Source organism: Abramis brama (assembly GCF_963993115.1).
Source record: "Abramis brama genome assembly, chromosome: 15".
NCBI classification, from domain to species: Eukaryota; Metazoa; Chordata; class Actinopteri; order Cypriniformes; family Leuciscidae; genus Abramis; species Abramis brama.
Genome location: NC_139977.1, coordinates 33507186 through 33534202, shown reverse-complemented (window position 1 = coordinate 33534202; position 27017 = coordinate 33507186). Strand labels below are relative to the sequence as shown.

General features: G+C 39.3%; 2 protein-coding genes across 7 annotated transcripts in view; one reads left to right on the top strand and one right to left on the bottom strand.

Annotated features, from left to right (window-relative positions):
* The window catches only part of LOC311097563 (vitelline membrane outer layer protein 1 homolog), a 55354-nt gene extending 30920 nt beyond the window's left edge, over nt 1-24434 (bottom strand). Inside the window, exons 1-5 of one of the 3 annotated variants that reach the window (XM_084137361.1) lie at nt 23685-24434; nt 23374-23466; nt 10278-10387; nt 10044-10157; nt 9595-9776 (exon numbers count right to left, since the gene is read on the bottom strand). In XM_084137361.1, the coding sequence (XP_083993487.1) occupies nt 9596-9776; nt 10044-10157; nt 10278-10387; nt 23374-23433 (465 nt within the window). In that variant the 5' untranslated portion in view covers nt 23434-23466; nt 23685-24434 and the 3' untranslated portion in view covers nt 9595. Of the gene's footprint in view, nt 1-9594; nt 9777-10043; nt 10158-10277; nt 10389-10623; nt 10718-23373; nt 23467-23684 lie in introns of those variants that run through there. The other 2 variants (XM_084137360.1, XM_084137362.1) reach the window with 2 other exon arrangements.
* LOC311097548 (vitelline membrane outer layer protein 1-like) overlaps nt 1-27017 on the top strand; it is a 77192-nt gene that overhangs the window by 47048 nt on the left and 3127 nt on the right. The window contains exons 1-5 of one of the 4 annotated variants that reach the window (XM_084137324.1): nt 22347-22857; nt 24441-24565; nt 24686-24799; nt 25054-25235; nt 25313-25655. In XM_084137324.1, the coding sequence (XP_083993450.1) occupies nt 22654-22857; nt 24441-24565; nt 24686-24799; nt 25054-25234 (624 nt within the window). In that variant the 5' untranslated portion in view covers nt 22347-22653 and the 3' untranslated portion in view covers nt 25235; nt 25313-25655. Of the gene's footprint in view, nt 1-22346; nt 22858-24440; nt 24566-24685; nt 24800-25053; nt 25236-25312; nt 25656-27017 lie in introns of those variants that run through there. The other 3 variants (XM_084137322.1, XM_084137325.1, XM_084137323.1) reach the window with 3 other exon arrangements.

The window sequence follows — 27017 nt, the reverse complement described above, 5'->3', positions numbered from 1 at the left end:
TTGACAACACGGTTCACACCTTGCTCTTCCTCCTCTCCCTCTCAGATTATTTCCATATATTGTTCATATCATCAGTGCACTTGTGTCACCTGTAGGCCTACACTCTGAACTGGCTCATATTATACAGTTGGTTTGATCACATCATTAGAAATCAGTGTGAACAATTTTGAATCGTTGTGTGTGAAGTTTTGCCTCTTGTGTTTAGTGTTTTGCGACACAAATGTATGTTTTAATAAGTGAGAATGTGTTTAGACTTTAGAGTTTTGAAAAAGGAGTGCAGGAGATTTGCAAACCGTGTCTAATTGCCTGAACTTGTTTAAAGTTTTGCAGAAATAGTGATTTATTCGACAAATTGGTTTAGGCTATTGATAATTTGGTTAAGAGAATGGAGTTTAGTGTTTTAGCAATTCAGAAAAACTGTAAAAGGCTTATTCAAGTAGGCTAGGCTACAGTAGGCTACAGCGGGATGCAGTTAATATTTTAGTGTTGTTTTAGGTGTACATTATCTCTATGTATTGCCTTTAATGTCCATGTATAGTCTTTACACATCAGCTTGGATACTTGCATGGTTAAAAAAACGCTAATTTCAAGACGCTGACGTCACGTCAGGTCGTCACGTGGGTCACCCGTTCAGAAGTAGCTTACAAGACGTTCGAATAGACATCGAATAGACGTTCGATCGGTCAGTCGTTTGGATATTTAATTTTGGCACGGGGCGCGTGCCATAATTGCATCATGAAGCACTTGTAAAATCAGTCCAATGGTCTATAGGCGGTTGACGTCATGGCAGGAAGCTATAAAGCGCACCCAGACCAAACATTGTCAACTTTTGTGTCTTCAGCAAGCGCTCTCTGTGAAATCTGTCTCTGTCTATTTATTGTTGTTTGTCCACAAGCATATTATATATCTAGACAGGAATAGAATGGTGAGCAAACAGCATTTTGGATCGTGTGTTCCTCTCCGCTCTCGCTTAGACATTACGAGTTTACACGCGATTTATGTGTTGTTTCATTTGGGAGTAGAGCATGCATGGTCAGATCTAGTAAAATGGGGATGACAGTGTTCATTCATAAATTCCCGACATGTAACATATGCACTATCGAGAGTTTTAGCTCTGCTCCTGTTGGCTTTCTTCTCGAGGGAAGAAAGTCAATAAAGATTCTTTATTTGGCTCGGATCTCACGTTTGCCGAGGCTGTCAGAATGAGAGTCGTAGATCCAAATGCAAGTAAGCAGTTTATAGAATTTGGGAGCTAATTTGTTACAAACGGAGTGGAGAGGAATATTCTTGGAAGAAAGCCACACTTTTTGATCCACGACGTAAACGGGAGGCTTTGACCGGTGGCGATTGGCCTGAGCCTTCGTGAGTCTCGCAGGCTCTACTTCAAGTGTGGCGGCACCTCTGGATGAATGCGAAAAATAGGTGGCTAGTACCCTACACTACACTCAAAAGGAAATAGGCCCATGGATGACACTGGTAATGAGTTATGTGCGTACTTGTCACCTAGTGACCAACGTTAAATGAAATAAATCAGGTCCCAGCCACAGAAACAGAACATACAGTCAATGTGTGGATACAACAAATAGTCTTTATTGGGACAGCAAGCACTAACTAGAAATAGTGTTACGTAGGGGAAAGAGTTCACTAAAATGATGTCTCTGAAGCTAGAAATAGTGTTACGTAGGGGAAAGAGTTCACTAAAATGATGTCTCTGAAGCTAGAAAGTGTGTTACGTAGGGGAAAGAGTTCACTAAAATGATGTCTCTGAAGCCGTTTGGAAAGAGGTTCAGTGAAAGTTCAGTGGCTTCACAGCAATTCGCTCCAGCTGTCCTCCCTCCAAAAAGTCAAGCAAACACGTCCAGAAGGTCACGGTAGACGTCCGACCCACAGGAGAAAGTTACGGTACTCTTGGCAGCAAGAGCAAATGCTGAGGGAGAATCCGGTGTAACCAAGGCAGTCTTCACAGCAACACTGGGCCCAGGAGCCCAAGATGGATAATCCAGAGGCTAGAAGAGAGCACCAAGAATGACCAACAACATCACAGATAGCAGGTCACACTTACACTGTAGTACTGTGATGAACGCTGGGGATTTGTCTTCCTGGTTTGGTTCGGCCCATCTGAAACTTTCTGCAGCACATTTCATTGATGGCCTGAAGGAAGAGATAATTGATCTCACCTGGAGTGAGGAGATTTAAGGAGAGTGAGAGAAGCGGAGGGGGAGGCAGCACGGGACTGGCTCGTCGCGCTCGGGAAAGAAATGGGGACGTTTTGTGTTGCTCGAGACCGTTAGGGTTTGTCCGGCAACGAAGATAGCTAGCTAGACCGACCTGTGTAGTTAGATAATAGTGGGGCTGGGGTGTAGGAGCGCTGGCCACATGTTCCAGGAACGGTTAAGAGCCGTGCTGTCCAAAGAGACCTCGTAAAGCCCAAAGACACTTTATAAGTTCTAAAGAGAGCTGTGACGGCCAAAGAGGATTAATTCAGGCCAGAACCAGTGATTAATTGCCGTGACTGTGGAGACGGGAACAACGCTGAGGAGAGCGCGTGCTGTTGTGGACTGCCTGGCACGGCTGATTCCTTTCCCTAGACCCCGGGTCGGGGTCTTGTGTCATGGAAACGGGGAAGTGTTCTATATTTTAATTATCATTGTGAGCATGTATGAGTGAGTGTGTATGTTGTATTTTAAGATTTTGAGGTTTACGGCCATTATACTTCGTGTATGCTGGACTAGGGACATGCTGATTTTCCACTTAAAAACCTGATTGCTGTGTGATCACGATTTATATTGTGCTGTGCTGGTCTGAGGTTAACCACTAGAGTGCAGTGGAGTGACGTGTTTGGAGTTTCACTTGTGTATCGCCGTTTGTCCTAGTGAGCGTACTGAGTTGATGTTTGATGAACTAAATGCTGTTTCACATAATGACTACTTTTCTAAATTGAACATTGTCAATAAAGTAATGTTTTCCATTAAAGCCTGTGGTGTGGTGTACCCTCTGTCCTCCATTGAAATCTAATTAAACCTCTTAAAAGAAACCCCAACCTAGAGGTTTATTACAGTACAATAAAATATAATTACGGCCCTTCAGGCAGCATTAGAGAGCGTTGAGGGAGGTTCGAGGATTAGAGAGCATTGAGGGAGGTTCGAGGACAGCCACAGTCTTCAGGACAATGCCAGCCACTGGAACCATAAGATAGGTATTGCTGAAGCTAAAAGCAAACGACCACAATGAACACCAACACCACAGGAAATGGACACACATTCACAATGTGTGGTAATAAAATATAATTACGGCCCTTTAGGCAACATTAGAGAGCGTTGAAAAAATCCAGCTGCAATATACCGGTGAAAATATACCGGTGGTCAAACAGAGATGCCTGGGAACTTGGGCTTCATGTGCAGAGCAGGGAAGTGCATGGAAAATGGCAGCAGATCAGCAGCCACCAGGCAAGACCCCTCTCTTCTTCTTCTTCTTCTTCTTTGGGTTTTTAAGGCAGTTGGTATCCAATATGTTACATTACTGCCATCTGCTGTCTATTATCATGTCACTTAATGATTATATTCTTCTTTCCAGTCCAGTCCTCTTTAAAAAATAAAACAAATATTTCTTTCCTTGCTCACTCTTTCCACATCCTAATATACTTTTTACATTGTACTGTCCTATACCAATTTCTTGTAAGCTATATTTCAACTCTTGTCTTTCTTTTATAAATTTCCTGCATGACATAAAAATGTGACTAACTGTTTCCTCCTCTTGACATTCATCGCATTGGCCTGTGGGATGTTTTCCTAACATATGAAGAGTTCCATTTAACTTACAATGCCCAATCCTAAGTCTTGTTATTACCACTTGTTCTGTCCTTCTATTTGACATCTCTCTTATACTGCCTACTTTATTTTGAATCATGTATAGTTGTCTTCCTTTACTTTCATGATCCCATTGATGTTGCCATATTTCCATTATCTTTTTCCACACTAGACTCTTCCCTTCTGATTTTGACAATTTAATTTCAATGTCAACATGCTCTTTTTTTGTTGCCTTTTTTGCCAATTTATCAACTTTCTCATTTCCCTGTATGCCCACATGTGCTGGTATCCACATATATGTTATATTTTTCCCTTTTCTACATACCCTTGAATTTAAAAACAAGATTTCATATAATATTTCTTGATGACTACTAGCTTTTCCACACTTCATACTCATAAGAGCTGATACTGAGTCACTGCATACTAGAATGTTAATATCCCTGCATTGTTCAATCCATTCTAATGCAACAAGTATAGCACATAATTCAACTGCATAAACATTTATGCTGTCAGATGTTCTTTTGCTAATTCCTATCTCATATTTAGGGATGTATACCGCAGACCCTGTCGCATCTGTTTGTAGGTCCTTTGACCCATCTGTATAAATCTCAGTATTGTCTTTATACTTGTTCTTATATTTAAAATATTCATTGATTATATCTATATTTCTGTTACAACCTTTAATTACTAAAAGCTCTAGATCAACCTTCGGAATTTCCAATGTCCAAATTGGCTTAACAGGCCATAACACAGTATTAGCAAATCTTTTATTATACACTTCCATTTCTTTTGCAATTAAATCAGCTGTCCAGCCAAAACTTTCTTTCTTTCTTCTCTCCTTTTCCCAACACTTCTGTAATACCTTTTTTGTTGGATGACTATCCTCATGCCCTCGAAGATTTATCCAATAGTTTGCAGTCAGTTGTTTCCGTCGAAGCCACAATGGCATTTCACCTCCCTCCACCTGAAGTGCACATACTGGAGAAGTTTTAATTGCCCCTAAACATATTCTTAAGGCACACGCTTGCACAATATCCAATTCAGCTAACGTTGTCTTTGCTGCTGACCCATACGCAACACTCCCATAGTCTAATTTAGATCTTATTAAAGCAATGTATATATATTTTAAAGCTGAAACACTTGCACCCCACTCCAACCCTGCAAGACATCTCATCACATTTAGCACTTTCTTACATTTATTAACTGTATACTTTATATGTTCTCTCCATGTTAGTTTTGTGTCAAAGTATAATCCCAAGAAACGAAAACATTCTACTTTCTCTAATATAATTCCATAGATTTTCAGCTTAATTTCCTTATTCTTCTTTTTATTTGTAAAAACCATTACTTTTGATTTTTCCACTGAAAACTTAAATCCCCATTTTAATCCCCAATTTTCAACTTGATCAATTCCTTCCTGCATCTTCTTTAAAATATACTCAACATTTCTACCTTTCTTCCATATAGCACCATCATCTGCGAATAAAGACCTCCCTATATCCCCTGGAAGATTTAAATAAATATCATTAATCATAATGGAGAATAAAGTTGGACTAACCACACTTCCCTGTGGTGTTAAGACCCCTCTCTGTTCCAAAGAGCCAGTTTTTATCTCCTTCAAACTAGCCATGGCCAGCTGTTAGAGAATTAGTCACTAATTGCCATTATCAGCAGCAATGCAGAGGCAATAATAAAGTTACTCAAATCACAGGAAGTGTCGTCCAAATATGGGCAGAAAGGTGGAGCATGGTGACAAGTTCTAATGAATTAATTAAGTCACATTAGCAGGGAGGAAGCACAGTCCAAATACGGGCATAGTAATAAAACAGGAAGCGGGTTGCCAGGTTTGTCCATGAATAGGTGTCTATAAAGAGTCAAGCAGGACAGATTAAGAAATAACAAAAAACCACTACAAATTTGATGCACATGCACAGTAAATAACCACTACAATTCAGAGTGCCAGTATATTAATGCACACAGTAAACACCATCACACATGACACTGCACACAGTAAGGCCCAAATGTCTCTGATCAAAAACAAACAAAATACTGAGTCAACCTGTGACATACTCAACCCATGAGAGTTTCTGGCTCCAGGAGGAAGGATTCTGAGAAACCAAACATCGCAACACTCTCTCTAAGTCTTGGTTGGCACGCTCGGTCTGGCCGTTGCTCTGAGGATGAAAACCAGAAGAAAGACTGACACTATTTCTGTGAGACGAGACTCATTATCATAAGAACCAATAACAACCATTCAACGGCTCTGGAACCAATCAGGACTAGCCACGTGTGTTATGCTATTGTTTGAAACTTTTTTAAACATCTTTGGAAAATGTATCTATGATGCAAATAATACGATGTTGAAATCCTTGTGGGAATTTCAGTAGTACAAACGTATCATGTAATGGACAACAGCCTTTTAAGAAGCCTTTTACAAGCAGCCTACAAATAAGTAAAAGTGAACAACACTAATTTTAGTTATACTTATTGCAATGCTAAATACTCGTTGACAAATGTTTCTAATACATTATAAGTTGGTACATTGTAAATGTATTTTTTTTTCACAATATTAAAATGATAAATATAAATATTTAAAATATATCGTAGTAAGCATAAGTGTTTATAAAGTACATATATTTTAAACACGCTACAAGCTTAATCATTTTGCTATGTTCTTACACAAAGTACTCATAAAATGTATTTATTATTGTTTATTATTTATTATTTTAATTAAGAGCTACAAAAGTATGTTTTCTTTAAATACACCAAAACTTCACTAAAAGTATGCTTGTGTTTAGAATATTTCTTAAAAGTGTATCTGTGACACATTCTACGCCTGCTGTTTCCATTCTATCACCACTAGAGGTCACCTGTTCACTATTAAGACTTTTTCACTGCACACACAGTTACAGGTTACTTTGGACTACATTTCCCATACTCCATTGCTTTGATTTATTTCCACACCTGTAGTCAATATCGGGGACTATAAATCACTGATACATGAGCTCACTGATTGCGGAGTATTGGTTAACTATTGTGAACTTTATTGAGTGTTCATTTCTGTGTCTGCCTGCTCGTTTTGTGATCTTTTTGTTTTGGATATCTCCCTGTCTGCTGCCTGCCTCTGAGACCTCTGCTTTGTCCCCCGACTCCGTCTGTTTCTGCTGGTTCTGACCTCTGCCTGTTTGTTCATGATTAAGTCTCGGCCTGTTTTGAATGCATCTCGTTGATTAAAAGCTTTGCACATGGATCCGCACGCCTCTTGCATCTGTCCCACCGTAACAGAATACTCCGCCAACCAAGGATCCAGCGGCTTTTCTGAGGAACACTGGTCAGGTTTGAACCTTGCAAAACAATTACTAGCCCTAAAACAGGGCATGAGACTGTTAGAGGAATATATTCAGGAGTTTTTGGATTTGGCATATTTTTCTGATCTGCCTGATTGTGTTCTCATTGACTTTTTTTGTGATGGCATAAATCAACCCTTTAGATCTCAATTAATCCATGAGGGTCCTCGAACATCGCTCTGTCATTTTTTAGATTATGCTCTACTGTTAACTGGCTCGTCGTTCACTGTGGGGGTCGCAGAGGAATGCACCGGTACTTCCGTGCCTATAATGGCAGCCGCACCAGGGCCCTGTTACATCTCAACAGATCTTCCAGAGCCAGCCGTCTGCCCAGTCGAGCAAGAGCCAGTCATCTGCCCAGTTGAGCCAGAGTCTGTGAGTGTCGTTTCCCTCGAGCCTGAGTTCTCAAAGCCCTCTTCACCGCTGGTCCTGCCCAGCTCAGAGACCTCTTCGCCGCTGGTCCTGCCCAGCTCAAGGCCCTCGTCGCCGCTGGTCCTGCCCAGCTCAAGGCCCTCTTCGCCGCTGGTCCTGCCCAGCTCAAGGCCCTCATCGCCGATACAGTTCCCAGCACAGCCATGGCCGCCCGATGGACGGTCGTCTCCGCACTGGCCGCCTGAGGGATGGCCGCCTCCTCCCTGGCCGCCTGAAGGGCCGCCTCCTCCCTGGCCTCCTCCCTGGCCGCCTGAAGGGCCGCCTCCTCCCTGGCCGCCTGAAGGGCCGCCTCCTCCCTGGCCGCCTGAAGGGCCGCCTCCTCCCTGGCCGCCTGAAGGGCCGCCTCCTCCCTGGCCGCCTGAAGGGCCGCCTCCTCCCTGGCCGCCTGAAGGGCCGCCTCCTCCCTGGCCGCCTGAAGGGCCGCCTCCTCCCTGGCCGCCTGAAGGGCCGCCTCCTCCCTGGCCGCCTGAAGGGCGGCCTGAAGGGCCGCCTCCTCCCTGGCCGCCTCCTCCCTGGCCGCCTGAAGGGTCTTCGCCCTGGTCGCCTCCACAGCCTGCTCCGCCCTGGTCGCCTGCGCTGCCTGATCCGCCCTGGCCTCCGGTCCTGCTGCGGTCTCCGGGCCCTCTGCTGCTCCGCGGGCCTGGCCCTCCATCCCGCCCCCGAGACCGCCTCCGCTTCACCGCCCTCCTGAACTTTTTGTTGTTGTTTTTATGGGCGTCAGGAGCTGCCCATGGGGGGGGGGGCATGTCACGATGTGGTTTTGTGTCATGTTTAGTGGTTCCCTGTCTGTCTATTAGTCATCCCAGGTGTTTCCCATTAACCACGCCCCCTTGTTATCCTGTCTAGCTCGTTTACCCCTGTATTTAAGCCCTGTGTTTCAGCCCTGTCTTTGTGAGTTCTTGTTTGACTGTTTTGTGTCCACCGTTACGCTGTTGTTCGGTTGTTCTGTTCCTGAGTCCTGTGTTCTTGTCCTAGTCTGTCTGAGTTTATTATCTTTTGAGTTTGTTTAATAAAACCTGCTGCAATTGGATCCTGCTTCTGCATCTGCTTCAGCCGTCAGCGTAACAGTAATTAAGCATATATTTATTACCAATGTACTTATAGTGCACATTTTAGAAATATGTTAAAAGTATGCTTATTTTTAAATATATTTTTAGAAAATATACTAAAGTACAATTATTTTACAGTGTTAAAAGTTGTATTGTAAAAATAGGTAAAAGCATGATGCTATATACTTTTAATATATTTAAAGAGTACAATTTTTGTTAGTATAATTACAATGTACTATTAAAAAGGGGAATATATTTCAAATACAATAAAGTGTACTTTTTTTTTCCACTAGGGAAATCTCCTACTTACAGTAACATTAATCTTGCACAAAAACAGAGCATTTTAGCATTTAGCTTTTAAGCAATTTAGCATTTACTCTCTCTTTCGGGTGTCATCGGCAAAGCATGCTGGGAAATAGACATCCCAGCTGTTTGAGTTCAAATTAAGTTTGTCTAAATTAAAAGAAATAATTTTAATTTAAAAAAAAACACAAAACTTTGAAACAGTTCAGTTTACTTAAAATATATCAGTTCTGTGAACTTGAAAGAAAAAGAAAGTGCTAAATACTCATAAAAGTTAATTTGACTAAACTAATTAATTTAATTTAAGTTTGTCCTACTCAAACCAATTCATTTATTTTAAGCGTTAGGGTTTACAGTGTTGTGATGTGAGAATGATCAAGCAGACACAGAGACTGTATAGTACCATAACATTTTCAAGTTTATTAAGGAAAAAGGCTCATTGTTATACACAAGATTAAGCAAAATCATCCAGCTCCTTCTTTGATTGGTCAGTTTGGTTTATGTTAGTTTATCATAATATGAGGATCAATAATTTCAATACATTTGATCTTCTTGCTGTTCTTGTTGTCATCCTCGAACACCGGAAAGAAAAATCCAATTTAGTAGATCTGCAGTCACTATTAGTAAGATCTGAGTTTTTGATTGTGATCACATCACCTTAATCACAGCAGAACATGCGCACGTTATTGAGAGCGGTGTCGTCTCCTTTTCCCTGTGGCAGTTCTACCTGGGTCTTGATGCCGCAGATTCCTTTTCCCATACATGTTGGGCTCCAGTCGCCCCAGTTGCCCCAGTTTGTGCCGTCACCTTCCAGCACAAAACCTCCAGTGCAGGTGAACCTGGAAAAAAATCAGATGTGACAATATTATGATAAAATATGATATTGTGCTGTTGGATTGAATGTCAGTCACGTGATCACCTGCAGCCGACAGCTTTATCACTGCAATCTTGAACAGCAGCACGACTGCGAGTGTGATATTCACTAAACTATTGATGGGGAAAAACTGAGTCCTTAAATAGCAAAATAAAACCAGGATGTGTAAGAGATGGTGTAAGAGGTTTACACTAGGTAAGAGATGTTATAACTTATAGCACCACACACTCACTTGATGTTGTTTGCGGCCGTATCATCTCCGTCTCCTTGGCGAGATTCAACTCTCAGCTGGAAAGATGTCAAGTATCCAGAATGACACCATTTGATATCTGTCCACTGACCCCAGCTGAAGAAAACACACAGAGGTTGCCTGATCAAATCAATTATTATTTTCAAGAAAATCCTGAAATTACTTATCTAGCTTAAACACTTAATGCAAGAATTGTTAATAATCTGAGTCCATTACCTTCCTACGTCAGACTCAATTGAGTTGTAGTCACGTGAGCCTGGCCGATCGACACAGTAAAGACGAATCCCATTGAGCGCTGTATCATCACCATCAATTGGTCTTTCCACCTTAAAACAACAACAACATCAAGACAATCTTCCATTTGAAAGAGTTAACTCTAACCCAACCCATAGTAACATTTATCTTCATGCTCTTTAGTATTACACAGACACTTAGATCTTAACAGGTGCAGTTCCCTGGAGAATCCTGGAATTAAATGACAAACAGCAACTCCACAGTTTTGAACCTTTGAAGCACTCATTCACCCCCATATTAGCAAAATAGAGTCAATGCACAACTTCCCCTCAGACTAAACCCTGCGGCGTACCTTCCACTTGGACACATGCTCTTATATCCCCATGATCCTCAATTCATTCCGTTGGACACCGTCAGCTCAGATCTGTAAGGTCGGTCGACGCTCCGCTCAGAACGACTTTCTGCAGGCCGACCGCTCACATGCCCAATAATGGCCAGCAGTGAAAATATCATGGAAAAGAAGTGATGCATTTCTACAGCACTGGCCTTTCAGGTAGACTATCTGCAGCCTGTAGGAAACTCAGAAGCGAAGACCAGGAGACTTGGTTGTATCTTCAGCAGGATTCTTTACTGAGAACACAAACTGTCGGTAGCTGCAGTAATAAAGTCTGACTAAAGGAATTTTACATGGTATCTTATAGGCATTCAATGGGCAGTCCTTAAAGGTGCTGACAGTCCTTAAAAGTGTTGACCTTACACACAGCCTTAGAGATGACCACTTAATCGAATCATCTAAAGACAATAGAGACTATTACCCCCGACTGAAGATAAAGATAAACCATATCTACATGTCGAAAGAGTGTTGTGAACGCAGAGACCTCAATATTTGGTAGGCAATACACAATGACCCGTTTTTGTGTGTGAATGTGTCATTTTTGGTAGAAAATGAACTCCAAATGTCATAAAATGGCAAGTTACTAATCAACATCAAAAGCAATGATAAAACAGTGTAAATACAGCTGGAAAAAAGTGAAATTATTATTTGAGGCCCAGTGCATGATGGGAACAACAGTATCAGAAAAGTTGAGTATTTTGACTTAATTTTATAACATTGATATTTACGCTTTCATTTCGAGTTTTTTAAATTCTTGCCTGAACTAACTTTTTCAAGTAAATTACATTGTTTATTTCTGTAGTATTTACTTAACCACAAAATATTTTTATATCAGTGTATAGCTAAGTTTTATTTATCTAATAATGAACATTTGTTATTGAAGACAAAGTATGCAATTTGTAGTATTTCGAATAAGCCAAAGGTATTAATCAGCCTAGAGTTTTTATATAAAAGTTGTTAGTTTTTATAGTTTTTGCCCAATACTACACTGTATTGGGCATTCAAGGTGAACATGATGGCATCAAATATATCACAGGATAGCATCATGGGCAAGTACACCGACATTTGCTACGGAGACCTGTGTTCGAGTCCCGGCTCTTGGACCCCATGATCTGATCCTACCTCACTTCCTGTCGAGCTACTGTCCTATCCTAATAAAAGGTGAAAACACCAAAAATATATATTTTTTAAATAAAATTAAACAAAATATATAGCTTGCATGTTTCGAAGACACTTGTAATGAATATGTACTTGTAACACAAATAAAGTAAACTTTAATATCACTAATCAAGCATGTAATTAGTCCCTACACAGGCATATACTTAAAGTATACTAAGTATACTTGAAGTTGTTCCAATTTACTACATTAAAGTACACTAAATACACTTAAGATTATGCTTTACTACAATTTAATTACAACTAAAATATACTTAGAACAAAATGTGTTGTTTCAAAATAGCACACTTCAAGTTAATTATAACACACTTGAAATATACTGATACTGTCTGGCTAAAAGTACACTTAGCATTTATTTATTTATTTTTCACCAGGGAAGGCTCATATTTATACACAGAATTAAGCAAAATCGTCCAGCTCCTTCTTTTCTTGGTCAGTAGAACATGCCTGCTTCTTTTTTTGAGCCAATCAGAACATAACATTTATATTTATTTAAATTCAGCCAATCAGCAGCAAGGACCACTGAGTTAATGCCTGTAAATAAACACAAAAATACAAACATCTGTTTGTTTAACTGAGTGTCCTTGGAAAGTGTTTTACTCAGTGAAATGCCTATCAAATGCTGGTTGATTTTGTCATTTTATTTCCTGTTGTAAATATCAAGGCTTGCAGCAGGAAAAGATCAGCTAAAAATGATCATTCTGTCATCATTTACTCACTCTCATGTCGTTCCAAACCTGTATGGCTTTATTTCAAGCAGAATTTAAGTGTCATGTATTTTCACACATCTTGACTTCTAAAGTCTTTTAATTTGCATGAAGAAATGAAAACACATAAAAATCAGTGTTTATCCATATTGTTCCAGTCGGTGAAACTAAATGATTGTTGCAAGTCACGTAAACACACTTTAGACAAACACTGATCCGGTTGAATTGCCAGTAAAAGCATTAGCACCTTTATTTATACAGCGCTTTTAACAATATAGATTGTTTCGAAGCAGCTTTACAGTGGTAATAGGAAATTACAGTAACAGAGATTGTTTTGGCTTTACAGCAGATCTAGAATAAAGTTATTGTCCAGCTAAAGTTAGTTTTGATTTATTCACTTCCGTTGCAACGATCATTAATTTTTTTTTTTTTTTTTTTTATCAGCTATGCATTTCGTTAATTTTCTGAATTTGTAAGTTTCGTTAGGGCGTGAAGAAATATAAAGCTGAGTATCATCAGCATAACAGTGAAAACTAATGCCATGCTTCCTAATGATATCTCCTAATGGTAGCATGTACAGGGTGAACAGCAGCGGTCCTAGTACTGAGCCTTGTGGTACACCATACTGAACTTATGATCTAACTGGGGCGACTGGAGCCCAACCTGGGGTGCGTTTCCCGTACAACTATATAGCTCGCTGCTTAACTAACATAGTACGATGCATCGTTGGAGAAATCAACTAGCTAGTCACGACTGTTTCCCGAAACCGTATGTCGCAAAGTATCGTTCAACCACGTTGGTTTATGACGTCTCGCACGTGGCGGGCTAACTTATTTTAATTAATCTGTTTGAGATCGAATTAACGCTAGATTTTGTCATATAAGTTACAGACATGGCATCTGAAGACCATTTCTATTTTTTCTCAGTTATTTTGCTTTATTACCAGACTCAATATTTGGCTCATTCTTACATAGTAGAGCACGTTCGCACATGCGCAGTCTTCAAAAACGGTGCTTTAAATCTCTTGACAAACTAAAAGACGTAAATTACATTTGTATGTATTCTAAATAAATAACACGGGTTGTACTGAATGTCAGCTTGCTTATTTTGCTAAAGATAAGGATTTATTCAGTCTACATCTCATGTAAACTAGAAACTATATGCTTCTAACGACAGCTCGAGAGCTTGCGATGCTGTTTGCGAACGTTCGTTGGAACGATGGTTACGGGAAACACCAAATCGTTGAACTATGCTGATAACGACGGAACTTGCGACCATAGTTGGCTAACTATGCTTTCGGGAAACGCACCCCTGTATGGGAAGAAGAATCTGCGGCATCAAGACCCGGATAGAAGCGCCACAGGAGACGACACCGCTCAATAACGTGCGCATGTTCTGCTGTGATTAAGGTGATGTGATCACAATCAAAAACTCAGAACTTACTAATACTGACTGAAGAACTAAATCTGATTTTTCTTTCTGGTGTAGGAGGATGACAACAAGAACAGCAAGAAGATCAAATGTTTTGTAAATATTGATCATTTTATGAGAAACTAACATGAACCATGTCATACAACAGTTTTGTAATGTAAATCTGTAAAGTCAGCCAGTCATTGTCACAAAATATAATATACTTGGCTGAATTTAAATTCATATAAATGTAATGTTCTGATTAGATCAAAAAAGAAGCGTTTCCCGAAAGCATCGTTAGCCAACTATGGTCGCAAGTTCCGTCGTTATCAGCATAGTTCAACGAGTCGGTGTTTCCCAAAACCATCGTTCCAACGAACATTCACAAACAGCATCGCAGAGTTGTGTGGTTGGAACGACATCTCTTGACCTGTGGATAGATGTCACGATCCACACACCAAGGAAAGGGAGAGAAACAGGTGGATCCAAATACAACACTTTTATTTGTAGGGCAATCCAATTCGTCGTCATCCATGCAGGGGTCAAAATCCATGTTAGCAGTCCAATAACAAAATAAACAAACAAGGAACAAAACAAACTCAAACCAGGAAACAGACTTCAAGAAGTGTAAGTGACATACAACAATGACTCTGTGACAAGGACTAAAACAGACAGGGTATTTATATACAGAACAATGTAATGGGAAACAGCTGCATGCAATGATGAGTGATGAGAACAGACAAAGGATTGTGGGAAATGCAGTTCCAGAATGAATGTGACAGTAAGGGAGAGAGACCTCTAGTGGACACCCGGGGAAACACAAACCAGACACTGTGACAATAGAAGCAGTTATAATTACAATTACAGAGTATTACAATACATGTGGACTTAATAAATCCTTATCTTGAGCAAAATAAGCAAGCTGACATTCAGTACAACCTGCGTCTTTTATTTAGAATACGTACAAATGTCATTTACGACTTTTCGTTTGTCAATAGATTTAAAGCACAGTTTTTGCGCATGTACGAACGTGCTCTACTATGTAAGAACGAGTCTATGATTGAATCTGGAAATAAAGCAAAATAACTGAGAAAAATTAGAAATAGTCCTTGGATGCCATGTCTGTAATTTATAGCAAATCATCTAGCGTTAATTCGATCTCAAACAAATTAATTAAAATAAGTTATTACTCCACCACGTGCGAGATGTGATAAACCAACGTGGTTTTACGACCACTTTGCAACAATACGGTTTCGGGAAACAGTCGTGACTAGCTGATTTCTCCAATGATGCATCGTACTATGGTAGTTAAGCAGCGAGTTGCGTTCGTTGTTCGGGAAACACACTCCTGGATGATTTTGCTTAATCTTGTGTATAATAATGAGATTTTTTCCTTAATACACTTGAAAATGTTATGGTACTATACACATTCTCTGTGTGTGCTTGATCATTCTCACATCACAAGGGTTGAGGTTTCTGTTTCCACCTGATCACTGATAGCTGAGGCTTGTAATATTACAAATTTAAGAATATGTTTAAGATCTGCTGATCCTATATCCTTACATTACATCACATGAAAAACTAAGGTGAACTACACTGTATTGGGCATTCAAGGTGAACATGATGGCATCAATTTACTGATTAGATTCAATATAGTTTCCATTGAAGGGGGTTTGGTCTTTGATCTTCTTTGAATGATTACAAAGTCTTAGTTTTTGTGAGCATGTGATGTTTATACAAGGGGGTGGGGGGGGGTACCATTATATTCAGTCGGGGGTAATAGCCTCTATTGTCTTTAGATGATTCGATTAAGTGGTCATCTCTAAGGCTGTGTGTAAGGTCAACACTTTTAAGGACTGTCAGCACCTTTAAGGACTGCCCACTGAATGCCTATAAGATACCATGTAAAGCTCCCTTAGTCAGACTTTATTACTGCAGCTACTGACAGCTCGTGTTCTCAGTAAAGAATCCTGCTGATGATACAACCAAGTCTCCTGGTCTTCGCTTCTGAGTTTCCTACAGGCTGCAGATAGTCTACCTGAAAATTAATCTAACAATCAGTATTTATCAATCAGGCCAGTGCTGTAGAAATGCATCACTTCTTTTCCATGATGTTTTCACTGCTGGCCATTATTGGGCATGTGAGCGGTCGGCCTGCAGAACGTCGTTATGAGCGGAGCGTCGACCGACCTTACAGATCTGAGCTGACGGTGTCCAACGGAATGAATTGGGGATCATGGGGATACATACAATGTTGAGTTTTGATCCAAACCATAATTTTGGTTGAGATTGACATTTCAGTGTTTAAAGTGTGTTGGATCAGCATTGAAATTTTAATGAAAGTCAACAGCACACATGGGTGGAGACAGTGACATTGAACTAACAGTGATTTGTAGTTGATGAGCACAAGATCATTCAGGCATGTATCTCTGCAGAACACTAGTGGGTGTTTCTCTATCAGTGGGGCGTTTTCAAACCACAATGGGCATTTTCAACCGCTTTACCTGATTTGCTCTAATCCATTGGGGGCTTGGTTTAGGGGTGGGGTGGTTTAGCAAGTCTGTTGAAAAATGGTTGAAAAACATTTATTGTAGTTTGAAATTGGCCACAGATTGGTAAACGCCCATTTTGGTTTTGCATGTGCACTTCTCAGTAGTCTAATGCTTCCTCATTAGAGAGAAAACATAGGTGCATCCTATACAGAATTCTTGTTTGTTGAAGCACCTGACATACTTACATCACTTCTCTAGCACAGTTTCAAACAATGGTGCATCTACAGTACCAGTCAAAAGTTTGGAAACATTACTATTTTTAATGTTTTTGAAAGAAGTCTCTTATGGCTCATCAAGCCTGCATTTAAAAAACAAAAAAACAACAAAAAAAACAGTAATATTATGAAATATTATTACAATTTAAAATAATGGTTCTCTTTTTTAATATACTTTAAAATGTAATTTATTTTTGTGATGCAAAGCTGAATTTTCATCAGCAAGTACTCCAGTCTTTGGTGTCTTATGATCCTTCAGAAATCATTCTAATATGCTGATTTATGATCAATGTTGGAAACAGTTGTGCTGCTTAATATTTTTTTATAACCTGAGATACTTTTTTCAGGATTATTTGATGAATAAAAAGTTAAAAAGAACTTTATTTATTTAGAATAGAAATCTTTTGTAACAATATACACTACCGTTCAAAAGTTTGGGAACAATAACTTTTTTTTAAAAAAGAAATTAGTACTTTAATTCAACAAGGATGCGTTAAATTGATCAAAGGTGATGGTAACGATTTATATTGTTAGAAATGTTTTTATTTTGAATAAATGCTGTTTTTATGAATAAATGCTGTTAACGTTTTACTCATCAATGAATCCTGAAAAAAGTATTCCAAAAAAATATATTAAACAGCACAACTGTTTCCATCATTGATAATAACTGAGTATCAAATCATCATATTAGAATGATTTCTGAAGGATCATAAGACACCAAAGACTGGAGTACTTGCTGATGAAAATTCAGCTTTGCATCACAAAAATAAATTACATTTTAAAATATATTAAAAAAGAGAACCATTATTTTAAATTGTAATAATATTTCATAATATTACTGTTTTTTTTTTTTTTTTTTTTTTTTTAACTGCAGGCTTGATGAGCATAAGAGACTTCTTTCAAAAACATTAAAAATAGTAATGTTTCCAAACTTTTGACTGGTACTGTACATACTTAAAAAATGCACATTGCTTTAGTAAAGTTTATTACGAATTTCCTGAATAAAGTTCTAACGTCATTTAACACATTTATTGAAGTGCAGGAGACATGAACATGAGCAAGAAAGTTACACTGCAAACATAGCCCATGTCTTGCATCCATCAGTGCTTGCATGCAGAGCACATTGCTCCTTTAGTAGGAATGAAGGCCGACGAAGATGGACAATAAATAAATAAAAAGCACCCCCCTCCTGATAATGCTGACATTGATTATACACCGAGTTGTTGTCGACAGCATAATCACCTGACCTGGGACTTGATGATATCCTGTGCCTTATCACTGCTTAATCAGGTAATCATTCATATTCCTGAATCTGTATTAAATTTGAGAAATTTCCACTGAAACACAATAACAAAAAACATCTTGTGTTTATTAAGAAAGTGACTGACATGGCTATTTTGTGATATTTGAAGAGATTAAGGTCTACATAAGGTGAATCTGTAGCTTCAAATGGATAGTTCATCCCGAAATGAAAATTCTGTCATTATTTACTCATCCTCAAGTTGTTCCAAACCTGTATGAATTTCTTTCTTCTGCTGCACACAAAAGAAGATAGAGTGAAGAATGTTGGCATCCAGACAGTTGATGGTAGCCATTGACTTCCATGGTATTTATTTTCTACTATGGAAATCAATGGCCATCGTCAACTTTCTGGTTACCAACATTCTTTAAAATATCTTCTTTTGTGTTCAACAGAAGAAAGAAACTCATACAGGTTTGGAACAACTTGAGGGTGAGTAAATGATGACAGAATTTTCATTTCAGGCTGAACCATCCCTTTAAAGAAATTTTCATTGAAAAAACCTAAGTTCTTTTATTCTACAAGATAAACTTGTTACTTGAATGCTATGTAGTTTCACAGAAAATGAACTGAGATATAGTTAATGGCTATAGCTCATAGGTGTTTGTTCCTCTTCATGAAGTCATGAGTTTAGCTCCAACACCTGTCTGGAAGTTTCCATTGATCCTAATGACCTTGATTAGCTTGATTAGCTGCCTCAGGTGTGTTTAATTAGGGCTGGAGATAAAATCGGACACCCCTGCCGTAGTGATTTTTTTTTTATATTGAAGCATTAATAGATTTTAGAAAAATAAATGAAATAATCAGAATTTAACGGTACTTTAATCATAGTTAGAATATTTTGTGTTCAGCAACTTTTTTTAAAAAGCGAATCGTATTGTGTTTAGTATATTAACATTCTTGAATGTGGCAACTGAATTGACTTGTTCTCGAGTAACATCATGCTTTTCTTTTTCAGATTTCAGAGAACCCAGAGGAAAAGAGGCAGTAGTCTGATGTATGACAGATTTTTAAAAACCTGAACCGTTGGACCACCTGTAGTTATGACATCAGACTTCTGAAGCCAATTTTATTTTTAAAGGTTGAAATGCTTTTGTCCTATTTCTCCCCCTTTCTTTTTTAAAGAATGATCTTTTAATATATTTTTGTCATTGATTGATTGAATAAAATAAATTAACTCAACTGCTGGAAATGTGTCATTTATATTTTAAAAGGTTTTTGCCAAATTTTTGGTCAGGAATTTGTTGACGCATCATTGAAGTGTAGTTGAAATATTAATGTTGTTTCAACATTAACTTAGTACATCAGATGGCAACATTGGTTGACATTCCTTTTCAGTTGTATTTTCTGTGTTTCAACAAAATGTATTTAGTATCAACATCACATTGTAACATTGATCAAACCATATTACCAAAGATTATTTCTGTTAATTTCAGTGTTGATTCAACAGCAGTGATGTAGATTCAACATCATGTAACATTGATTCAACAATATTACCATCGATTTATTTTAATTTCAGTGTTGATTCAACAATATTACCATTGATTTATTTTAGTTAATTTCAGTGTTGATTAAATAGCAGTGATGTAGATTCAACATCTTAGTGTAACGTTGATTCAATATTACCATTGATTATTTGTGTTAATTTCAGTATTGATTCAGCATCGGTGATGTAGAATCAATCATAGTGTAATGTTGATTCAGTAGCATTAGTATTGATTTTTTGTTCAACAGTTTCAACATTAACTGAGGGTGCAAAAGTGATGTTGATAAAAAATCACTTCGTAATGTTGAATCAGTACTATTACCGTTGATTTTTGGTTGAAATCTGAACATTGCTTCAGCATTAACTGAGGGTGCAAGAGTGATGCAAAAACAACATCACTTTGTAATGTTGAAGCAATATTAACACCATTGATTTGTGGTTGAAATCTGAACATTATTTCAATATTAACTGAGGGTGCAAGAGTGATGGTAAAACAACATCACTTTCTAATGTTATTTCAATGTAATCAGCATTGACGCATCAACACTGACTCAACATTGTTTCAATGGTTACATGCTATCTGGGAAATGTTATTAAGTGTTGGGTTAGAGTTTACTCTTTCAAGTGGAAGATTGTCTCAATGATGTTGTTTTAAGGTGGAAGGATCAGTTGGTGGTGGTGATGATACAGCGCTCAATGGGATTCGTCTTTACTGTGTTGATCGGCCAGGCTCACGTGACTACAACTCAACTGAGTCCGACGTAGGAAGGTAATGGACTCAGATTATTAACAATTCTTGCATTAAGTGTTTAAGCTAGATAAGTAAATTGAGGATTTTCTTGAAAATAATAATTGATTTGATCAGGCAACCTCTGTGTGTGTTTTCTTCAGCTGGGGTGAGTGGACAGATGTCAAATGGTGTCCTTCTGGATACTTGACATCTTTCCAGCTGAGAGTTGAATCTTCCCAAGGAGACGGAGATGATACGGCCGCAAACAACATCAGGTGAGTGTGTGCTGCTATAAGTTATAACATCTCTTACCCAGTGTAAACCTCTTACACCATCTCTTACCCATCCTGGTTTTATTTAGCTATTTAAGGACTCAGTTTTCCCCCATCAATAGTTTAGTTAATATCACACTCGCAGTCGTGCTGCTGTTCAAGATTGCAGTGATTAGGCCGTCGGCTGCAGGTGATCATGTGACTGACATTCAATCCGACAGGACAATTACATATTTTATCATAATATTGTCACATCTGAATTTTTTCCAGGTTCACCTGCACTGGAGGTTTTGTGCTGGAAGGTGACGGCACAAACTGGGGCAACTGGGGCGACTGGAGCCCAACCTGTACGGGAAGAGGAATCTGCGGCATCAAGACCCGGATAGAACCGCCACAGGGAAGAGGAGACGACACCGCTCTCAATAACGTGCGCATGTTCTGCTGTGATTAAGGTGATGTGATCACAATCAAAAACTCAGATCTTACTAATAGTGACTGCAGATTTAGAACTAAATCTGATTTTTCTTTCAGGTTTAAGAGGATGACAACAAGAACAGCAAGAAGATCAAATGTATCGTAATTATTGATCATCATACTATGATAAACTAACATGAACCATGTCATACAACAGCTTTCTAATGTAAATCTGTAAAGTCAGCCGGTCATTATCACAAAATAAAGCCTAACCGTATGATCGGGAGATTTACATCCCGCCTATTATTGGAGTTGAAATTATTTTATTCTTTCTTGTAGGTTAGTGATTCTTCTGAAGACTCCTGAACTTCTGCTGAAACTTGTCAAATATCAGCAATAAAGACTTTCTAAACAGAACCTTGTAGTTTCACATTGTTTTGCACAACACTTTACATCAGATCGTTCATTACATTAGTGGATGTGGCAGATGTTTACATCTAAAGTGACTTATATTGCATTCAAAGTAATTGTCTTATCCGTTCATGCATTCCCTGAGAATGAGCCACATACTCTATTACAGGAACATCACATTAAATTAAAGTGTAATATTGTGAATCTTGTTACCCTAAACTTTTTGCCTTTCTAAAGATATAATTGTATCCCAATATATAAATGTGTGTTTTTAGCTAAAATGGCACAATGCATATTCAGAAAATGATTTGATGCAATACAAATTCAAACCTTATTTTAATATTTGAGAAGATTGTAAACACACTCCTGCAGCGATTATCACAAACGGTGCCAGAATCAAGAAGCAGTTCTGAATCAGAAATCAAAGATTGTTATTTTGCTACACACACAGACGCTTCATGGATCATATTTGCTTAAATGTGTGATTTCTGCTTCCCAGTATCTAAAACCTCATGAAAGATAAAAAGTGTAAATAAACTTTTAAAAGGGCACATGCTTTTACTGGCAATTCGACCTGATCAGTGTTTGTCTAAAGTGTGTTTACGTGACTTGCACAATCATTTAGTTTCACTGACTGGAACAATATGGATAAACAATGATTTTTATGTGTTTTATGTGTCAAGTTGTGTGAAAATACATTTATGACACTTAAATTCTTCTTGAAATAAAGAAAGTCATACAGGTTTGGAACGACATGAGAGTGAGTAAATGATGACAGAATGATCATTTTTAGCTGATCTTTTCCTGCTGCAAGCCTTGATATTTACAACTGGAAATAAAATGACAAAATCAACCAGCATTTGATAGGCATTTTACTGAGTAAAACACTTTCCAAGGACACTCAGTTAAACAAACAGATGTTTCTATTTGTGTGTTTATTTACAGGAATTGATGTGGACTCTGTGTTCCTGGCTGCTGATTGGCTGAATTTAAATGCATATAAATGTAATGTTCTGATTGGCTAAAAAAAGTATCAGGCATGTTCTACTGACCAACCAAAGAAGGAGGTGGATGAATTTGCTTAATCTTGTGTAAATATGAGCCTTTTTCCTTAATAAACTTGAGAATGTTATGGTATTACACAGTCTCTGTGTCTGCTTGATCATTCTCACATCACAAGGGTTGAGGCGTCTGTTTCCACCTGATCACTGATAGCTGAGGCTGCAGATAGTCTACCTGAAAATTAATCTAACAATCAGTATTTTTTTACAATCAGGCCAGTGCTGTAGCAATGCATCACTTCTTTTCCATGATGTTTTCACTGCTGGCCATTATTGGGCATGTGAGTGGTCGGCCCGCAGAAGGTCGTTCTGAGCGGAGCGTCGAACGATATTACAGATCTGAGCTGACGGTGTCGAACGGAATGAAGTGGGGATCATGGGGGCTTAAGAGCATGTGTCCAAGTGGAAGTTACGCCGCAGGGTTTAGTTTGAAGGTAAGTTGTGCATTGACTCTATTTTGCTAATATGAGCGCTTTAAAGGTTCAAAACTGTGGAGTTGCTGTTTGTCATTGAAAGGTGCTCTAAGTGATGTTGGGTGAAGTCACTTCTTGTTGACGTTCAAAGTATTGTCAAACAAAACGGAGGCTAGCTCGACCCTAACTCCTCCTCATCCTGTCCCTCCCTCCTCCTCATCCCGTCCCCTCCCCCTCCCTTCCGTGCTTCCTGAGACAGTCATGAACCATTTAGAAAAACAAACTGGATTAACCAGCATTTTTTTTTTCAGTGTGTTCAGGGGACAGGCAGCTAGCGGATAGTGAGGAGATGTTTGCTGGATGTGACAAAAAATGTTTTGGCCTAAAAAACGCGTGATCACTTAGAGCACCTTTAAAGGGGTCATATAATGCCATTTTTGTACAAAATAATATGATTCTTTAGGGTCTAAATTAAAAGTTTGTAATATACTTTAATTAAAAATTCTCATTAGTATTGTAAGAAAACACTCATTTTACCTGGTCAAAAACAGCTCTGTTTTCAGCACGCCGTTTAAGTGCATGTGTCTTGAGTCTCATGATAATGAGCTTTGCTCACCCCACCCCTCTGTTCTGTGCAGACACCGTTTGAAATAATAACACAGTAACCATTGTTCATTGGTTGTTCATTATAAACGTGGGATTATGAATTATATTAAGAACGTTGTACATAGAAAACATGCTGTAATGTACTCTGAGTGTAAACAGCCACATTCATCGTGAAGCGTGCAAGCGATTTGCAAAGATTAATATGTAGATTAATATAAAGGTTAATAAAACGTTACACTCACTTCTTCTTCTGGAGGTGCAGCAGGAACACGAATAGTTGGTACCGATCCTTTTTTCAGGACCAGATTCTTAGCAAAACCAGCTTTATAACTTACTGACCCTCGTTTGTAAAGCAGTCTGGTGTGTGAAATGATTCACGCAAACATGAAAGCATTGACGTTGATCGTGGGGAATATTCCCTTCGAAAACAAAACTCAGCCACTGCGTCTTTAGCGGTTCGGATTTAGGAACATCAAAATGACTGCTGTGTTCATTATTACACCCAAGAACAGAACACCACAATCGCTTAGACACCATTCTGCTCATAGACAGTGCTCCAGCGTATCAACAATGACGCGCAGACTATGGTGATTGACAGCTCGCTCATGAGCGAGGGCGGGTCTGTGTTGAAACGCTGCTGTCAATCAATAATCATGGGAGGGGCGTCCGACCGTGTGACGTCACACGGTCGAACGGCTTGATTTGAGAGAGGGGAAAACATATAAGGAGATTTAAAAAAAAACACTGGATGGATTTTTATCATTTTATGATGGTTGTGTACAGGCACTGCCAACACACATTTCAGTACAATCAACTTGTAAAAGTGCATGTACCATTATATGACCCCTTTAATTCCAGGTTTCTCCAGGGAACTGCACCTGCTTAAGATTTTTACAGTGTCTGTGTAATACTAAACAACATGAAGATAAATGTTACTATGGGCTGGGTTAGAGTTAACTCTTTCAAATGGAAGATTGTCCCAATGTTGTTGTCTTAAGGTGGAAAGACCAATTGGTCGTGGTGATGATACAGCGCTCAATGGGATTCGTCTTCACTGTGTCGATCGGTTCAAAGAATCATCAGGCTCACATGACTACACCACAATTGAGTCCGACGTAGGAAAGTAATGGACTCTGATTATTAACAATTTTTGCATTAAGTGTTTAAGCTAGATGAGTAAATTGAGGATTTTCTTGAAAATAATAATTGATTTGATCAGGCAACCTCTGTGTGTTTTCTTCAGATGGGGTGAGTGGACAGATATCAAATGGTGTCATTCTGGATACTTGAAATCTTTCCAGCTGAAAGTTGAATCTTCCCAAGGAAAAGGAGATGATACGGCTGCAAACAACATCAGGTGAGTGTGTGCTGCTAAAAGTTATAACATCTCTTACCCAGTGTAAACCTCTTACACCATCTCTTACCCATCCTGGGTTTATTTTGCTATTTAAGGACTCAGTTTTCCTCTATCAATAGTTTAGTTATATCACACTCGCAGTCGTACTGCTGCTCGTGATTGTGATTGCTGCAGGTGATCATGTGACTGACATTCAATCCAACAGCACAATAACATATTTTATCATAATATTGTCACATCTGAATTTTTTTCAGGTTCACCTGCAGTGAAGGTGAGGTGCTGGAGGGTGACGGCACAGACTGGGGCAACTGGGGCAAGTGGAGTCCAAACTGTATGGGAAAAGGAATCTGCGGCATTAAGACCCGGATAGAACCGCCACTGGGAAGAGGAGACGACACCGCTCTCAATGACGTGCGCATGTTCTGCTGTGATTAAGGTGATGTGATCACAATCAAAAAGTCAGATCTTACTAATAGTGACTGCAGATCTCCTAAATCTGATTTTTCTTTCAAGTGTAAGAGGATTCAAGATTCAAGATTCAAGATTCAAGAGTCTATATTGTCATTTATGCTCACACATAACGAAATTTTGTATGAGACTCTCAGCTTTAAACATTATCAAGAACAGAAAATAACACAAGCAATTATACAAACACAACAATTATATAAACACAAGCAATTATAAACCCAACTTTTAAATAGAAATATAAAATAGAAATAGAAATGTCGATGGGATGTCACTGGGATACATTGTATGTACATAAATGAAATAAATAATTAGATAGCAGCAGAGTGAATATAAACTAGAGTGTAAATGTAAATAAAGTCAAGTAAAATAAAACAAAGTGCAGCAATGCAAAACAGTCAGAGTTATGTATTCAATGTGCTTTTGCATCAGTAGGGGTAGGTGTACGTGTGAGCGAGTGAGTGTATGGCTATGTAGGGAGGTTACATGTGTGTATGACTGCGAGGGAGTGGGGGGATGATGGCTTTCACAGCTCTGGGGAAAAAGCTGTTTTTGAGTCTGGTTGTGGTGGTCTTAATGTTTCTGAAGGAAGCGGTACAAACAGTCCATTTCCCAGGTGGATGGGATCCGCCACGATGCGGCTGGCCCTCTTCTTGACCCGGACAGCATATAATGTGTCCAGATCTGGTAGATGGCAGCCCACAATCCTCTGAGCAGTTCTCACCACCCGGGCCAAGTCCCTTCTTTCCTTTGCGGTGCAGCTGCCATACCACACCGTTGCACTAAAACAGAGTATGCTTTCTATTGTAGCACTGTAGAAGTTCTTGAGCAGCTGAGAGGAGAGTCCAGTACATTTTAACTTCCTGAGGAAACTTCCTGTTGCGCCTTCTTCATCAGGGGTGATGTGTTGACAGACCAGGACAGGTCAGATGAAATGTGGACGCCCAGGAACTTAATACTATCCACACGCTCCACTGCATCCACTGCTCCTGTATGCAAAGAGGAGCGTGCTTCGTCTTCCTGGACCTCCTGAAGTCCACTATTACCTCCTTGTTCTTGCTGGTGTTCAAAATGAGATTATTTGTTGAACACCAGTATATCAGGTTCTGGATCTCCTCTCTGTATTGAGTCTCATCGTTGTCGGATATGTGACCCACCACGGTGGTGTCGTCCGCAAACTTCACGAGCGTGTTTGTGGAGTGAATAGCCAAACAGTCATGAGTAAAAAGGCTGAAAAGGGTCGGGCTGAGCACACAGCCCTGCGGTGTTCCAGTGTTCAGGATCAGGGTGGAAGATGTAGAGTTCCCTATCCTCACCATCTGTGGTCGGTTTGTGAGAAAGTCCCTGATCCAGGAACACAGTGAAGCTGATAGTCCCAGGTTGTGGAGCTTCAGTACCAGCTTGTCCGGGAGAACAGTGTTAAAAGCTGAGCTGAAGTCCACGAATAACATCCTAACATAACTGTTGGGGTGCTGCAGATGTGTCATGGCTGTATGGAGTGCTAGTGAGACAGCATCCTCCGTAGAGCACTTCTTCCTGTAGGCAAACTGAAGGCTTTCCAGACCAGCAGGGATAGCATCTCTGATGTGATTAAGGAGGATCCTCTCGAAGCACTTAATGATTACCGGGGTCAGGGCAACTGGGCGATAGTCGTTGAGGCAGGTGGCGACTGTTTTTTTTTGGCACAGGCACAATGATAGAGGTCTTGAGGCAGACAGGGACCGTAGCATGCTGCAGGGACAGGTTGAAAATG